At 43.2% G+C, this 18,471-nt stretch overlaps 2 protein-coding genes across 2 annotated transcripts; both read left to right on the plus strand.

Moving 5' to 3' along the window:
* The first annotated feature begins 1,167 nt into the window (after nucleotides 1-1,167).
* On the plus strand, nucleotides 1,168-9,273 carry LOC139285820 (dehydrogenase/reductase SDR family member 13-like). The gene is made up of 5 exons (XM_070906475.1): nucleotides 1,168-1,327; nucleotides 3,157-3,275; nucleotides 5,291-5,414; nucleotides 6,845-7,162; nucleotides 7,592-9,273. The coding sequence occupies exons 1-5, from the start codon at nucleotides 1,201-1,203 to the stop codon at nucleotides 7,849-7,851; spliced, it is 948 nt and encodes a 315-aa protein (XP_070762576.1). The 5' UTR covers nucleotides 1,168-1,200; the 3' UTR covers nucleotides 7,852-9,273.
* Nucleotides 9,274-12,543: 3,270 nt separating this feature from the next.
* On the plus strand, nucleotides 12,544-18,221 carry LOC139284951 (dehydrogenase/reductase SDR family member 13-like). The gene is made up of 5 exons (XM_070905339.1): nucleotides 12,544-13,682; nucleotides 14,376-14,494; nucleotides 15,021-15,144; nucleotides 15,289-15,615; nucleotides 16,685-18,221. The coding sequence occupies exons 1-5, from the start codon at nucleotides 13,556-13,558 to the stop codon at nucleotides 16,942-16,944; spliced, it is 957 nt and encodes a 318-aa protein (XP_070761440.1). The 5' UTR covers nucleotides 12,544-13,555; the 3' UTR covers nucleotides 16,945-18,221.
* The last annotated feature ends 250 nt before the right edge of the window (nucleotides 18,222-18,471 follow it).

Below are 18,471 nucleotides of genomic sequence, written 5' to 3' on the forward strand. Positions count from 1 at the left end.
GCATGCAAACGCTGGGAGTTTGGTGAGCCACTTCTATGTGATTTAATATTCACAAAGAATTCTTGAAGGTGAAGTTTTGTTGAATTGACTTGTCTACCAGGGCAGACGTGGAAAACAAAAGATTTTTCAATTGCAGAGGCTCCGAGCTGTAGCCATGAAGGGTTCTTGCAGTTAGCTGCCCAGTAGTAGTATTCTCAAAATCTGCAGACCAAGACCACCTTTCTTAAGGGGTTTGTGTAGGTGCGCCCTGGATATCCTGTGTGATTTGCAACCACCATGTAAGCTAGCCACTTTCAACCAATCTTTGGTTTTCAGTAATGGTTCGAACAGAGAGCATAGATTAGCTAACCCATAATGTAGAGAATGGAGTCATGTTTCTGTCCACTTGATGTTATGTTAGTCCTGTATTCGCTCTCCTGTTTTGGTCTCCAACAAAATATACAGATCTCTGCTAAATTCTCCACCATGTTCTCAGCAGAGGCGAGGGAAATTGCAAAGTTGGTGACAATTCTCTGTGGCTCTGTGACACCTTTCACATTACACATAGCATTGAACCACTGTTAATGTGAAATATTGATTTACTGCAGCTTAAGTTGTATTTCTTAGTTACATTCATCCTCCCCTGCCACTTATTCCTTTAGAATAATTGGAAAGATCCTACAATCACATAGCCACATTGCATATAAAATCATTTAATTTATTTAATTTATATGTATTAAAAAAAAAGCAAAAAAAAAAAGCAGCTAAAATAGCAACTCAGTGACCTGCAGGTGATGATCTGCAGGTCTAGAAATCTATGCAAATGCGGGTGGTGCTGCTTTCTTATTGGATGATACTGGAGGATAAGTCTCCAGCAAGACATTATTTTGATTTAACACAGCATTACTGTACAGACCATCTTTTGGCTAGTGTCCATGATGGTTAACCAAAATGTGGACCTTCAAATGTCGAACAAAGTTGAAGTTGAGCCTAAACAATCAGGCCTGCTGATACAGTTGAACTCACGTGACGTGGTCCGTCCCAAGCCTTTTATGAATCTATTTCCTTACAGTCTGTTGTAACCTGATAAGAGAAAACACGCTGTCACGCCCAGGCAGGAAATGGGTGTGTTTGTTTGAGAAAGTCTTGTGCTGGTTTGGGCATTGAGACTCTCACGCATCCAGTGCAGCCAGTCTGGTGTGAGCAGCGGAGCCTTGAACAATGTCTACCCTTTTGCTGGTCGTGGGAGTTGTCGTAGGATTTGCTTACATTTTCCGTCATGTCGTGGTAAAGGGAAAGCGGTGCACAAGCAAAGCAAAGCTGCATGGGAAAACCGTGATTGTGACCGGTGAGTAAAGGTTCTGTTTGTCGACTGCTTTGTGTCATCAAGGGGGCAGAAGTCATATCCACTGACTTTTTTTTATTTTATATGTAGACGATATGTTGATTGGCAGCGTGCACTACATTCAACAACTTCAGCATTATGAAACTGCTCATTTGCCTAGAAAATATTAGATTTTTTTTTTTAACATATATACTTTAAGTCAATGTGTCCAATAGTTTGGGTTGATCATCCTTTTAAAAGGAATTGAAAAAAAAAAAAAAAAAAGTTTAATTATGCTATGTGTTCCTATTAGTGAAGAAGATTGAATACATTCCTTGAAGCTGCATTAATAAATAACAACAACAACAACAACATGTGATATATTTCCACCCATGAAGTTATATAACATATTAGCAAATGGTTGCCTATTTAAACAACCAGCAGACACACAGAGAACATTATTATTCATTTGGAGCTGTGTTCATGAATTGAAACCGAAAAACAACTCCAGCCTGTAAAACCAAAGCAATGAGCTAAAAGAACTGTGATAATTCTCTGTGGTTTCATCATTACGAATGGCTTATTTTCATTACACATGGTCATTTGTTCCATTATTGATGAACTGCCAGACGTACAAGGGGAAGGCAAGTGCTTGGGCGGTGATGTTCAGCTCACACTAAGGTGTTTCTTTGCCATCCGTGGGCCTCAGATAAGGCCATGGCACAAATTTCATGGGTGCCTGAGGAGACAGGACTTGAAAAAGACCTACGGGGTACTAGTGTGCACAGTTACCTGAGTCAACAATGCTGCACATTGAATGGTAAATGGAAGTGCACTTATATAAGGCGCTTCAACCTTAATGGTAAACAGCTTAACAGATTGGTCTCATTCATCCTCCACATGCCTCATGTATGGGCGGCTCATGGGACCGCATGATTAGAGTTGCAAGAAGAATCCTTGACTCCATGCTGCTTCAGGAGAACATTCGCCTTCCTGGCGGAGGTTACAGCACCTCTAATCCCGGGTTCACCATTCATATTAACACCTGATATGATGCTCACTCAGAAAGTTGAACTACCCCCTTCGGCAGGTGACACTGTGGACAAGAACCTGGACAATAGAAGCAAGTGTAAGCCCTTGCCAACAAGTTTTGGACTCGAGTACCTTACAACTCTACAGAGCCATCAAAAGTGGACCACAGCTCGCAGAAACCTATAGGAAGTACACGTCTTGCAGTTGAAAGACAACCAAGTTGCATGCAACAAGTAGCCATGGCTGTGGTCGCTTCTAAGTTTGGTGCCCCCTGCTGTATTTTGGTTTCACGCTGGTAAAATTTTAAGTTTCCTGTGTAGACAGGTAATAGGGGACGAGACACACATGGCCCTACTGGAGCTGCAATTGCAGAAGATATGCCACACACCTCTTGTAGGCAAGTCCTACTGGGCATAAACTGCCATAACTCTTGAATGCATTGAGCAATTGCAACCACATTTAGTCGCACATTAACTCTGAGTGATCCCTCAAAAGCTCATGGCAGGTGGGGCTGATTGCACAGTTCTTCCTTGGACACAAGGATTTAACATTCAGGATTTAGTTATCCAAAAATCTATGTGACTGTCCTTCACCATGTCTGTTTTGATGCAGATCCAAATCCAGTAGTAAATGTTTCTGTTATTAAAACCAAAGAGTCCGCTTTATTGGCCAAGTATGCGTACACATACAAGGAATTACTCTTTAGATTGATCAGCCTTGGTGAGGCACGGGCCCTCCGAGTTCTAGACTTTCTGTAGCTACATGTTGGGCTTGCAAATAAAACATGCATCGCCTGTGTGTCTCTCACTTTTCACCTACAGGCAGCAACACGGGCATCGGGAAGACTACAGCCATCGATCTTGCTAAAAGAGGAGCCAGAGTGATCCTGGCCTGTCGCAGTAAGCAGAGAGGAGAGGCTGCTCTTGAGGAAATCAAGAGGGTGAGTAGAGATCTGCCATGCCCAGTTTCTTCTATCAAGGCTGAACGATTTACCCAACCAAGTCCTAAATGCCTTGGTGACGATGTCATGCAGAAGCTTGTGGTTGGATAAAAGAGTCCCTGGATGCCCAGGGTGGGGCAGTCACGTAAACATAAGCCCAAGGGCCATGGCAAGTGTTCCATTGTGGAGAAGTGGAATGAAGAATGTGAGCAGGGGTTCCAGTCCTCGAAGGAGCGATTAGTCAGTGCCCCAGTCCGCGGCTATCCTGACTTTGCTAAACCCTTTGTTCTTGAAATTGACGCAAGTCATGCAGGACTTGGTGCAGTATTGTCTCAGGATCGAGAAGGCCAACGGAGACCTTTGCCAGCGGGAAGCTTAGATGCTGCTCAAGGAAGCTGGAGCTTTTGGCCCTTAAATGGGCAGTGATGGGTACGTTTAGGGAGTACTTGCTGGGGAATAAGTTCACTGTCTTTACTGATAATAATCCCCTGAGCTACTTGAAAACAGCCAAACTTGGGGGTGTGGAACAGCGGAGGGTTTCAGAGCTGGTTACATTTAACCTTGAGGTCATATATCGTCCAGGCGCTACAAATTGAAATGCAGATGTACTGTCTTTGCAGCCCACATATGACTCAATTTCTTCAGTGACCCCTGGCATCCAAGTACCTTATATGATCGGCGAACAAAGGCATGGACCACAGAGTCCACCTCAGGACCTTGTCAGAATCAGAAATACTTTATTGATTGACATTGGCAATTCAAGCTCTCCCCAATGTGGGAACAAGTAGACAAGCACTCCAAGAAGCTGATCAAGTACTTGGTGTACGTTTTACTGACAGCGTCTCCATGACGACCATGGTCACCAAGAGGTCGAACAGACCATACACCCGGTGAGAGAGAGAGGAAGGGAGAGAGAGATGCTTTCAACCAAACGTTAGAACTTTTCCTGGTGAGATAATGGCGTCACAACCCTTAGAGATTCTGGCCACTGACTGTCCTGGAGAGAGCTGGCGATGGGCGAGACAATGTCCTCGTCTTCACAGGTGTTTTCTCTAAATTTACACGAGCGTATCCAACCTCGGACCAGTAAGTAAGCCAGCACAACAGCGTGGATTCTAACAGAAACATGGATTTACATGTATGGAGCTCCCCTGGGCTTTTCTTGCCGCACTGAGACACACCCGAGAAAGCAGCAGAGAGGGCCGGCCTTTGATCGGTGTTTTATTTGATTTTTCATGTTTGGTGAGGGACTAAAACTTGACTTGTTTTGCTTAGGCACATATGATAAGATAAGATAAGATAAACTTTATTTATCCCACAGCCGAGACATTTACAAGTCACAGCAGCAAAGGCAGAAAGGTGCAGAAACACACAGCAGAACAAGCACTGTGTCAATGAAAGTATTTTTAAAAATAAAACAACATATAAATAATAAATACAGACATAAAAAATGTGGGGAACAAAATAAATATACACGGAAAATATAAGGACCTCAGCCTCCTCAGCAGGGTGGAGGCGGCTTTGGCCTCAGACCCTGGTCAGACCAGTCCAGTTTATTGTTCAGGAGAATTGAATTGTGTATTAACTGTACAATTTACGCCACCCCTCCTTTGTTAATGGCCTGCAAATAGGCATTCTGTTGAAACTCTAGCTGCCACCTAGTTGAATGGAGAAGTCTTTCATTTAATGTATTGTCAGTGAAATCTATATTTTTGGTATAGCAGTCTCTGGCTCCAGTTTATTCTGTGGACCTACACCCGGCTTCAACTTTGACCTCCTGTACTTACACTAGTTGTTTGCACACATCATTTGAGTATCACATATTACTCTGTACACTGGTCCACCCTAATAAAACACTGCTGCAAAACATTTTGTGTAATATCCTTGATAGCCATGTTGCCACACAGAGATAACATTAATAACAAACAAATGTACCCCAAAATTTCACAGCGCTTCCTCTTCCCGTTATATTCAACTACTCATTCGGTGGAAATACTACTCCATGTCTCCCACAGGAGAGTGGCAGTAATCAGGTGGTGTTCATGCAGTTGGATCTGGGGAGTCTCAAGTCTGTTCGCAGCTTTGCTGAAACCTTCCTGAAGTCTGAACCCAGACTGGACATCCTCATCAACAACGCAGGTTAGATTTTTCACTGCAGCTTGAATGTCTTGAGCCCGCACGGCATCAGAAACGCTTGTTTAGATGTGTGCGTCATTACACTGCTCATTTAGAGTGTTATTTTGATAAAAGTTTTACCAATCACTTGGTTTGCTGAGCGTCACCCAATGCAAGCGTCCAGTTATAAAAATACGAAAGATTTGAAACGTTAATTAAATGTATACGCGTTGGAATGGGTGTGCTTACTTCAACTTACTTCGAACTTTTCATTTAATTAAAAAGTGTCCCATTAAATCACAGTAACAAGTGGACATTGACAGACACTCACCAAAAAAAAAAAAAAAAAAAGGGTTCAGAGAAAATTGAATTGTGTACAAAAATTCTATTATAAATTATCGTGAAACCATATGAGTGCTGAGTCATGTCTGATGACGCTTATGGCAAAGTCATCTAGCTACCGTGAACTTACTCTGTTGATGAGTACATGCTGAAGAAGAAAGTGCTGTCCTAGTTTTTTTTTTTTTTTTTTTTTTTTTTTTAATTTTTCAATGTGATATTCGTTAAAAGTGAACATGGGCGGATTGAACTACAGCTGTTGGTCACTTGAAGTTGGAAACGACGTTGCTTGATTCGCTAGAGCTACCTGTGTGTGTTGATCTGGCCTCACACACCGGCCTTCAGCGTACTTGAAACAGTAGCCGGGAGTTTTATGTTGGCCGACTCCCAGAATTAACATTAATTAGCGGTAGTAGCCTGTAACTTCACCCCACTTTTAGTCAGATTGAGCATTAGGATTTGTAGCCGACATCTAGAAATGGTAAAAAAAAAACAAAAAAAAAACAGTGTTGTGCCTTTTCAATACCCTGACCATCCAATATGATATATATACTCTATACTGCACCTTTAAAGGATAATTCTGTCTGTCTTTGCTATCATTTATATTGGGTATGATTACAGAGGACTCACAAAGTGAACTGCTGAGATCTGGTAACACAACAGCATGCTAGAAAGAAAAAAAAGAAAGAAAACACGAGACAGTCAGACAGTTGGACAGGTTGGAAACATACGTCCAGGTTAGGCAAACTCATTTGGAAGAGAGACAACGGCAGACAGTGAAATGATTACCCAAACATATATACGTGTATACTAGTTTGCGTTTTCCTGTGAGGCAGTGAGGGTTTAATTCATGACATTTTGGGGGTAATAACTCTCAGTTTTACCTCATTATAAAGTGGGGAAAAAATGTTGTCCTCTCTGGACAGAAATGGTCACATTCAGCTAAGCAAGTCTATGATGTAAGATATATACCACATGCGAGTTCTCTGGATTGTGAAGTTCATGTTGACTTTTCTCGCTGAGCGTCTTGCTTTTCCGTAGATGTTAGATGGTTTAGAGCCTTGCTTGTTTTTTTGTTTTTTTATGGCGCCGTATCTCGATGTTTTTTGTCACAGGTGTTTTCCTGCAGGGTCGAACAGAGGACGGACTGGGACTTATGTTTGCCGTAAACCACCTTGGTCACTTCCTGTTAACCAACCTTTTGCTGGACCGACTGAAGGAGTGTGAACCAAGCAGGGTGGTCAACGTGTCGTCGGTGGGACATAACTTTGGAAACATTGATTTTGACTGCCTGAACACCCACAAATCTCTGGGACCGGAGACCTCGGTTTTCTTGGTCTACTCCCACAGCAAGCTGTGCAACGTCCTCTTCACCCACGAACTGGCCAAGAGACTGCAGGGGACCAAGGTCACCTGCTACAGCCTCCATCCAGGTCAGTAGTCAGAGTATGTCACCGTTCAACTCGTGGGCGAACAATGGGCAATATGATCTTAAAGCAGGGAATTATAGTACACTGGTTCCAAAGAATGGGGCGTCAAAACAGGGGTGTTTGAGGGAGTTTAATACAGTTCAATGCAAGTGGTGAGGCTCTAGTGACAGCAACGTAGGCTGGCCAATCCACCACCAGACTGAAATATCTCGACAAATATAGAACAACTGCCGTGAAATCTGGACCAGACATTTATAGTCCCCGGAGGATGCATGGCCGAAGACTTTTATGAACGATTTTTCGATGTAATTTTCGTGTAATTTGTTTGTTCACCAACAGTGCCATAAAGTAAAAGGACCGGGTTTACATTTTTTACAACAGCAGCTAAACATCAGGCAGCCTAAAACCACTTCATTTTTTTTCTACTTGCAGGAGCGATCAACTCTGAGCTGGTGAGGAACACCAACTCAGTGACACAAATGCTCCTGAAGCCCTTGGCTTTTTTTTTCTTCAAAGACACCGTCCAGGGAGCCCAGACCACCCTCCACTGCGCTCTCCAGGAGGGGCTCGAACCTCTCAGCGGGCGATACTTCTCCAACTGCACTGTGAGGGAAGTTTACGCCAAAGCCAAGGACGACGCCTCAGCAAAGAAGCTGTGGGAGCTCAGCGAGAGACTGTGCGGTCTCGCGTAAAAAGGCTTTTCTGTCAAATTCCCGATTGAATATTGGGTCATTGTTTCCTTTAGATATCAATTATAGGAAGATATCCTTGCATATACCATGAAAGCTGGTTAGCTGGTGATGAATTTCTGGAAAGGGATTAATGAAGTAATTCTTCTTCTTCTTCTTCTTCTTCTTCTTTTTCTTCTTCAAGATTAGGCTAGTAAATGTTAGGTAAAGACTTGGCAAACCCTTCACTGCCACACCACTCCTCTCCTAATATGACAAAGAAAAGAACCAGTCTTACTAGAAGCACTGTTAGAATATTCATATTGATGATTATTTTGTATATTGTACGCATACGACGTGTACTCACAAATAAGGTAATAACCGATCATGTGAGCGCTTGTTAAGACGTAATAAATTCCCAAATATCGAGCAGATCATTTGATCCCAACGGCTTACCTGTAAAGTTCCGTGACTGTGTCTTGCACGGCTGTGACGCCATCGCGTTGACAAAATCTGTCCACAGACAGACAGACAGACAGACATATAAACACCTGGCAAAGCGCTCTGTTGCCATGATGACACACACACACACACACACACACACACACACACGAGGTGAAACAATACCAGCCACATGCCGCACTCTACTAACTTGCAATAAACACTGGATGGGGGGTGGGGAACTGAAATTCTGCAAGCCACCTACGGGCGTTATTCCAGGAGCTGAAATCAAACTTGAACTGTAACACACATGCAGGGAACTTTACTACGTGACACTCTGAAAGGACTGTGCCTCAGATCCGACCCCGCCTTTCACTGCCACTGCACTCCGCGCCTAGTTTAAGTCGAACTTGTTTGGTGACCCACCATGACTTGGCAACTTCAGTCAGTCAGTGTAGTGTATATTACATTTTTACATACTCGATAGTCCCTGTGCATTTTCTGTGGCGGCCTGAAACAAAAGCAAAATTCATGTACTTCATGACATTCAATCCATGCAGCTTTCTCTCTTCTGTGCGGGTGCCTTGCGTACATGGGGAAACAAAAGCGGTGGTATTTCACGCAATTAAGATTATAAGTGCAAAATATATAATAATGGCAATCATTATTACGTACCAGTTAAAACAGAAGGTAAGTGTTATTTTAACAAAACAACAACAAAGAGCACGACATAATATTATGTGGTTAAAGTCAAATTTCAAATCATTCTGTATGCAGGTATTCATTTTATAACTTTCTTATGGTTGAGCTTATGATGGGGAAACCCTCCTAAGATTGAATTTCCTGTAATGTAGAAGTGACGTTAGATGTACAAGCCATTTTCTCTCATGGAAATTTATGAATACTGAATAATGAGCATTATTTATGCAAATAAGGGTCTGCTTTACACTTGTGTGTTTTCTGTTAGAAAAACTGCTGCAATAAACGATGTGACGTGAAACTGAAGACACAGTTTTCTCCCCGTTTTATGCAGAAACTGTGTTTTCCATGTGATGAAAGTGGCACACTGAGCTGGCATGCCACCAGACAGATAAAGTGGCCATGTTTATCAAGCTCATCTGAACGCTTTTCTGTAGGAATCCTGTTCAGGCAGGCCAGACCCCCCCCCCCAGCACCCTGATCTTAAATTATCTTGAATTATCTAACAATCGCACGCTGGTTTTGTGAAAAGCTAAGCTCAAGCGGAACAGGTGTAACTAAGGTTACGGTAAAGGTTTGGTTCTTAAACTATTAAGCTGGAAGCCAATCAGAATTGAGGTTAAACTAAATGTACAGTTTAAAATAACCGACATCCAAATGAATTCTTTCAGCGTGAAAGGATTGTGGTTCAGATCCGGCCCCCTCCTGTCACTGCCGCTCCCTCCCCACCGAGAGAAAAAGATCAGTGGAACTTGTTTGTTGAGTCACCATGACTCAGCAACTTTCGCCAGCGTAGCGTAGTAGTCTACTACGTTGTGTTTGCAGCAGATGGTGTATGTGTATAATAGTTCAAATAGTCTGTGATTTCTCCGAGCTTCTGGTCTGCAGATTGAACACCTCTGAATACCTTGGCCTTTGGTACAGGATGTGTCACGCTTTAAATGACGAATAATGAAGTTGATTTTAATAATCCTGTCATTACTGGGACACTGATATTAACATGAATGAAGGGTGGAGGATATATTTTTGGTTATAATTAAAATCAAAAGTCCAAATAGAAAATGAAAAGAAAAAAAGGTTGTTTTACCACATGACTAGGAATAATCAGACCATAACTAAACTTAAAAAAAGAGAAAGGAAATAGAAAAAGCACATTTAAAATGTAAAATTATCATTTGAAAATGTAAAGTGACGATGAAAAAAAAGTGACATTTTAAATGCAAGAGCTTCATCAGAGAGGATCTTAACCAGTTTACTTGTAGAACACAAAATCCTTCACCCCCCCAGTCTACTCAGAATTCAACAGGTTGCCATTATCCGTACTCTTTATAATATTATTACAGCGGCAAGGACAAAGTACCTTTAACAGGCAGAAACCTCGAACAGAACTGCAGTCTGGGTGGGCGGTCATCTGCCTCTGACTGGTTGGGTTGACAAAGAGAGGGGGGGGGGGGGACACACAGTAGCACAATGCAGGAGCTGAAATCAAACTTGAACTGTAACACACATGTAGGGAACTTTACTACGTGACACTCTGAAAGGACTGTGCCTCAGATCCGACCCCGCCTTTCACTGCCACTGCACTCCGCGCCTAGTTTAAGTCGAACTTGTTTGGTGACCCACCATGACTTGGCAACTTCAGTCAGTCAGTGTAGTGTATGTTACATTTTTACATACTCGATAGTCCCTGTGCATTTTCTGTGGCGGCCTGAAACAAAAGCGAAATTCATGTACTTCATGACATTCAACCCATGCAGCTTTCTCACTTCTGTGCGGGTGCCTTGCGTACATGGGGAAACAAAAGCGGTGGTATTTCACGCAATTAAGATTATAAGTGCAAAATATATAATAATGGCAATCATTATTACATACCAGTTATCATTCTGTATGCAGGTATTCATTTTATAACTTTCTTATGGTTGAGCTTATGATGGGGAAACCCTCCTAAGATTGAATTTCCTGTAATGTAGAAGTGACGTTAGATGTACAAGCCATTTTCTCTCATGGAAATTTATGAATACTGAATAATGAGCATTATTTATGCAAATAAGGGTCTGCTTTACACTTGTCACATCAGTATGTCACTAACTCGTAACCATAGTCTCTCATTTGCGTTGTGCGACAAAATTTGTAACAAAGTTTAACACATCTGTTAGAAAAACTGCTGCAATAAACGATGTGACGTGAAACTGAAGACACAGTTTTCTCCCCGTTTTATGCAGAAACTGTGTTTTCCATGTGGTGAAAGTGGCACACTGAGCTGGCATGCCACCAGACAGATAAAGTGGCCATGTTTATCAAGCTCATCTGAACGCTTTTCTGTAGGAATCCTGTTCAGGCAGGCCAGACCTCCCCCCCACGCCCCCCCCCCCCAGCACCCTGATCTTAAATTATCTTGAATTATCTAACAATCGAGCGCTGGTCCTGCGTGAAAGGATTGTGGTTCAGATCCGGCCCCCTCCTGTCACTGCCGCTCCCTCCCCACCGAGAGAAAAAGATCAGTGGAACTTGTTTGGTGACCCACCACGACTCAGCAACTTTCGTCAGCGTAGCGTAGTAGTCTACTACGTTGTGTTTGCAGCAGATGGTGTATGTGTATAATGGTTCAAATAGTCTGTGATTTCTCCGAGCTTCTGGTCTGCAGATTGAACACCTCTGAATACCTTGGCCTTTGGTACAGGATGTATCATGGGACATGCCATTACTGGGACACTGATATTAACATGAATGAAGGGTGGAGGATATATTTTTGGTCATAATTAAAATCCAAATAGTCCAAATAGAAAATGAAAAGAATAAAAGGTTGTTTTACCACATGACTAGGAATAATCAGACCATAATTAAACTTAAAAAAAAGAGAAAGGAAATAGAAAAAGCACATTTAAAATGTAAAATTATCATTTGAAAATGTAAAGTGACGATGAAAAAAAAGTGACATTTTAAATGCAAAAGCTTAATGAGAGAGGATCTTAACCAGTTTACTTGTAGAACACAAAATCCTTCACCCCCCCCAAAATCTACTCAAAATTCAACAGGTTGCCATTATCCGTACTCTTTATAATATTATTACAGCGGCAAGGACAAAGCAGGTTCCACACTGAGATATAAAGTAATGGCAGTGGTACTGGTAATAATATGAATCAATGATGCCCTTTAGCCTTTAATACTTGCTTATACTTGAACAATAACTTATTAGTCTGCTCTTACTGGTTTTTATTGTTTCATGGCCTACAGTGACGACACAGCGCGACACCTGCTGGCCATTTCCTGTAACAACTTCCTGTAACTCACTGTGGTCACCCATGCAGCACGCGAATTATTAAAAGCTAAAGGGCATCGTTAATTAATATTATTCCCATTACCATTACTTTATATCTCTATGTGTAACTTGCATTGTGTGCTACTGTATGCCCCCCCCCCCCCCCCCATGGTTTCTGCCTGTTACAAGTACCTTTTCCTTCCTTCCTTCCTTCCTTCCTTCCTTCCTGCTCATGGTAACTGTTGGGTCTAAATAATGTTTAAAAAAAACCCTAACCCTAACCCTTATAACAATACAACACAGCCAATACATTTTAAAAAAAATGCAATACAATACAATCCAATGAACACTACACTACAAACACGCAAACATCCGCATTATGTATTTCTCCTTTCGCCTCAATTAATGTTGTTCCCAAAAAGGGGGGTAACTGTCAAACCTGGCAACGCGGCACGCTTACAGCATTGTTTACGCAGTGCACGCTTTGCAGGTCATGACAGGTCAGCTAGCCAGCGTGACATGCACGGGGCACAAAATGGATCGATTTCTAATAAAAAAAATAAAAGAAAAAGACAAAAAGCAGACGGACAGACACACCGCGTTGTAAGGAATAGTGAAGATAAAGAGTCTGAGGAAGCAGCAAACGAAAATCAACATGAAGACGCCGGAGATGCGCCATTTCAAAACGGCGCATCCAAAATTCGATGAAAGTTATCCGCCAGGCACAGTGAAGTAAGATGGTTGTCCCGTGGAAAGTTTGCTGGAGCGGTTTCTGAGCCTCCTTCCTGGAATTTGCACTTTCTTGGACAGCAAGGGGCAACACCAGCCAGAGTTGAAAGACCCACACTGGATCATACAGCTGATCAAATGCGGTCTTACTTGGAAAATGTATTGGCTGTGTTAGGGTTAGGGTTAGAGAGACGAAAGACGTAGAACCTTTATTTTGAAGGTTAACGTCGCAAGTGTAACTGATGGAGCACACTGGCCAATCAGAAGCAAGGAAGCGCTGAAGACCCACCCGCCAATTGAAAACGAAACATTGAGTGGCAAATTAGTTCTGTCAGTAAGGGCCGAAAACAAGAAATCGAGCTGAATTTGTGTTTTTGTTTTTTTTGTGGTCCAAAAGAAAAAAGAAAAGAAAAGAAAAAGCTGGTTTCTGCTTTTAAAAAAAAAAACCCCAAACGGTTAAAGCGTACCTTGGTCCAGAAGGAGGCGGTAATGCAACGGTCAGGATGCAAACTATCGCAAAACCTCAGAGAAGAAGAAGAAGAAGAAGAAGAAGAAGAAGAAGAAGACGACAACTAACACCGTCGCTAGTTCAGTGCAGCGATGTCGGCGTTGCTTTGCCTCGTAGCAGGGGCCGTTTCCTTCTACGTGATGTTGTACTACGGTGTGTTCAGAGGAGTGAGCTGCTCGAGTGCAGTGACGCTGAGGGGCAAGACGGCCATTGTTACAGGTATTAGCTCCTGCCAACGCGTAACGTTAGCTTAATTCACACCGTTTAAGTTCATCTTCGTGTAAGCCGTGGGAGCGTCTCTGTGTTCCGAAACACCCCCCACCTCACACACGTGTGTGTGTGTGTGTGTGTGTGTGTGTGTCACTGCGTTCCAAACTGGGCCACTGACAGAAACATATACACATTTACAGTCAGACCAAGCAGCGTAAACACAGCTGGGCGGTAAAGCTGCAGTTCGTCTAGTGGCCGTTAGATGGCGTCGCAAAGAAAAGTTTGCAAATGGCAAAAGCAACTTACCTAAATGGAAAATTTAATACAACACACTCTCTTGAACGAGTATTTGTCCCATTACCCGTAATGTGCTGCAGCTTCCAAGTGCCATCCCTCTTAAGATCAAACGATATGAACTCTTTTAATCTCTCCTTATATTTTGTTTTGGATCCAGATACTCTAAATACCAGATGTTTGTAATTGTGCACCTCGTTAAACCGACAACCTAAAGCTGCTGGTTGATGCTTTGAATTGTTGATCGTTGGCGCTTCAAATGGTTTTGTTGTCCCCCGGCTGTGCATTTGCAGGCGCACCTTTTGAATGGCAGTCAGGTGGCCAGCCTTTACTTGAGTTCAAGCACGGCTCCTCGAATCGTCGGTTTCCTGTTGAATTTGATGTGTGCGACTCATTTTCCATGCACAGGAAGCAACACTGGCATCGGCAAGGCCACGGCTCTGGACCTGGCAAAGAGGGGAGCCAGGCTGATCCTGGCCTGCCGCAATAAGGAGAAAGCTGAGGCCGCTGCTTTTGACATCCGCAGAGCACTTACTCTGCGGATGTCATTCATTGAAATGTGGTGGACAAAATAGATAACAATAGAAGCACGCCCCTCCCCACCCCATTGTAACCCCATACAGTTCAACAGCACCACAAACTGCAGCTTCCAGAAGGATCGTACAGTTGAATTAACACCTCTCTAAAATAAAACACACGTTTTAACCTTCATTAAGGTAGTATTTATTGCAGAACTTTTGTATTAGATTGCATTAGTTTCAGCTAGGTGTGCCTAATGATCTGGCAACCAAGTGTAGCGTTCACTTCATTTGATAGAAAGTCTTTGTAGAGAAAGCATACCGTAACCACCCCTTTTGTTAACCCACAGCAGCCTCTGCACATCTGTAATAATGTGAAGGATGTGCAGGTGTTTCTAATATATCTGAGCACCGTTACTGTGAAATAACCTGATATTTTCAAATGCTGAAAAATCAGCAAGGCAAGGTTCAGTTCAGTTCTTATAGATATATGTGTGTATTATAGCCAGACTCATGCTGCGTTTGTGTCTTTCAGGAGAGTGGGAACAATCAGGTTGTGTTCATGCATTTGGATCTGGCGAGTTTCAAATCTGTTCGCCGCTTCGCTGAAACCTTCCTGAAGACCGAACCCAGGCTGGACATCCTCGTCAACAATGCGGGTGAGGGAACATCCCTTTTCATGGTAAAGTATTTGTTGAGTTCTTTTCTCAACATGGAAAGTACAGTTAAAGGAAACAAACCTCGCCACTACAGCGCTGTAAAATGGAAGCACACTGAGTGATTGAACTTCCTCTGTGTTTCAGGTGTGATGGGGCCAGGACATACCGAGGATGGTTTCGGCATGGCGTTCGGGGTAAACCACCTGGGCCACTTCCTGCTCACCAACCTTCTCCTGGAGCGACTGCAGCAGCGGGGTCCCAGCCGCGTGGTCACTGTGGCTGCGCTTCTGCACCGCTTTGGCGACGTCGATTTCCCTCTGCTGGCTTCCAAGAAGGATTTAGCGTCCGGTCAGTCTGCCTGGCGCGATTTTCAAGCCTACTGCGACAGCAAGCTGTGTAATGTGCTCTTCACCAGGGAGCTGGCCAACAGGCTGGAGGGCACCAGTGTCACCTGCTACAGCCTCCACCCAGGTTAGTGCTTACTGCACATTTTATATCAGAACGTTCTCTGGCGGCTTGGAGGTCAAGACCAAGCTGGAGAGTTAGTAGATCAACTACAAATTGTGACAGTAAAGCTTATAGTCCAGATATACAATAAAATCCATAGCGTCGCCACTGCTGAAGAACAGCGGTGAGTTGAAAGGGAAGAGTAACTTAGCTACGCGGCACTGGATGTTGCGTCGGTCGCTCTCCGTAACGCTGGCTGATGCAGTAACTTGCAAAACGGCGAGCCAGTTTGTGTCACGGAGCCCGATGGTCCAAACAAAATAAGGGGACGTTATTCCAAAAACCTTTAGACTGCGGGCACGAGCGGCAGGATGCTGACTGCCGTCCGCCGCCGCCGTCATTAATAACAAGGACTTTCCGAAAGCTCCATACGGGACCTTTTTAATGTCATATTTTTCTATTTGGCTTTGTGCCGTGTTGAAAGTCTCGCCAATGTTTTAGGTCGACCTGGTAAGACTACTTTTACAGAAAAGTGACCAGGATGGTTATCCAGACACGAACAGACCGACAGAGTGACATCATTTCTTTGCTGTTGCTGTTGCTCCAGTGTCCATAATTTTTTGTCACTTTTACCATCGCGTATTGCATTGTATGATAATAATCTCCTACCAGGTTATCCAATATGAATACGCTAAAAATCACTACAAATTCACAACTGAAAACTATCTGGCAGTATCTGATGGTGATTTTTTCAGTCATTATTTAACACCAAAGTGAGAGTTTTCCACAGTGGCTTCAACATGTCTTCAGTGTATCATTTATCATTTTATTCATCAGATATCAGTGCATTTATTCACACACACGGGGCTTGGAGTGAACTCTGTGGTTCATGTAAGTGCCAGAGGACTTTCAATCTGTTGCTATCATGAGACTCCAACAGTAATTGTTTGCATTTGTTGTCACTGGACGGGCTGTGGACCCCCAGTATGGCTGAACAGTATCTGAGTGCAGGTCTTGCAACTGAGAGACTAGACTACAGTAAACATGGAGCACTTCAGCCAAACCTCACCTGTGTTTGGATCATTTCTTCCAGGAGTCGTCCGCACAGAACTGTGTCGCAGTATGAGCTTGTGGCAGCGGCTCCTAATAATGCCCTTCGCCAAGCTGTTCTTCCTGGACCCCGAGGGGGGGTCCCAAACCACCCTGCACTGTGCCCTGCAGGAGGGCATCGAGCCTCTCAGCGGACGCTGCTTCTCTGACTGCGCGCTGCAGCAAGTGGGAGCCAAGGGACGAGACGATGCCTTGGCGAAGAAGCTTTGGGAAGTGAGTGAGAGGTTAACCGGCTTCTCATGAGAGACTGAATCTTAATCCAGAAGCTCAAACCTCAACAGGCCTCCACAGTTATTGTCTTATTGTTTGGTGTGTAGGGCTGGTTTCCTATGGTCTCATAGACGCACAGGTGGTGGATCCTTTGATTAATAACCCAGCATAAAGCAGCGCAACGTTTGACTTTTTCTACTATCCACATAACCGTAAACTTGTGCTGCTGTTTATCAAGTGGCAGTTCCACAAAGAAATGTCATGATTGCGCTTGTGGTTAAATCCCATTTCTTTTTTTTCTTTTTTTTTTTTTACTGAATTGCATCTTCCGCTTTGAGTGCCATCACTTACAAATTCCAGCATGGCCGGATTTAAACTTGCTCGAAAAAACCCCACAGGTGTGATTAATATGATCATCTGCAGCAGGTGCTAATGTTACTCCAAGCAAGAAGTCTTGGACGTTCTTATCATTATTGACAGGCGTGATATATTTGCTGGTGGTCTTATCACTGTGAAGAGCCAAACAGGGCGAAATGTTTCTCCACCAGGAAGTCAAATTTCATTCCTGTGCTCGAAGTGGATGGATGCTGGCAGCTTGGCGACACTGCAGTTCACTGGACGATACGTAAGCTCGGCGAATTCATCCACTCGTAGCTCACAACATTCTGCAAACCGGAGCAGTGGAGCAGTTTGGCATGGGCACCATGGTCGCGGCAGTTCCATTGAAATGAACTGCTTTTCGATCTTTTTGAAATTTTGAAATAATGTCATTTGTGCGTGATTGGGCCCTGATTGTGAGATGTCTGCTCTGACTTTGTTGATGGGCCTGCAAAATATCAGATCGCTCAAAATGTAATCTAATCAGAATGACTCTGCAGAAGTCAGTGAAGTACATGGGAAATGACTATGACTATTAATTGCAGCAGGTAACATTTTAAATAAAGCAGTTATTAACTATTTAACAACACCAGGAAATGGGTTTTCTCAAGGGAGCTTTGGGTTACAGTAGTTGGAGGGGGTGTCACAATTAAGTGACTCATCATAATTTCAGTCTTTCAGAAAGAACATTTTATTTGTGTATCAGCTGCTAGGGTAAGTGCAGCTACTTCTGCCACCGTTGGTTATGGGAAGATGGAATAGCAGCTGTTAAAGACATTGTTTATATTTTGTTTCCCCCCCCCCCGACCTGTCGAGAGCTGGGGGTTGAGATTGGGTGTACTGTGTTTTTCTTCTTTTATTTAAGTTGCTTTCGCTCCACAACAAAATGAATAAACATTGAATAATAATAAAGAAGGAAGTCTTATTTGTTACAACAACGTTTGTTATGCTTGTTGTTGTATTTGACGTTGAATTGCATTGACATTCGTCGGGATTTGTGGATATAATGTGGGTTGACTATACTTGTTATACACGGGAATATTTCAGAAGCCATTCATGTTCAATTTCCAACTGGACCGGAAAGAGGTGACAGCTGGCCGAGCTGTTTGTGGTGGGTTTGGCCTGTTCGACACAGTCAAGTGAAACAATTTGAATGCACCGGAGGTTGTCTGTGTCCAGTGT

The sequence above is a fragment of the Enoplosus armatus genome, chromosome 5 (assembly GCF_043641665.1).
Source record: "Enoplosus armatus isolate fEnoArm2 chromosome 5, fEnoArm2.hap1, whole genome shotgun sequence".
Taxonomy (NCBI): domain Eukaryota; kingdom Metazoa; phylum Chordata; class Actinopteri; order Centrarchiformes; family Enoplosidae; genus Enoplosus; species Enoplosus armatus.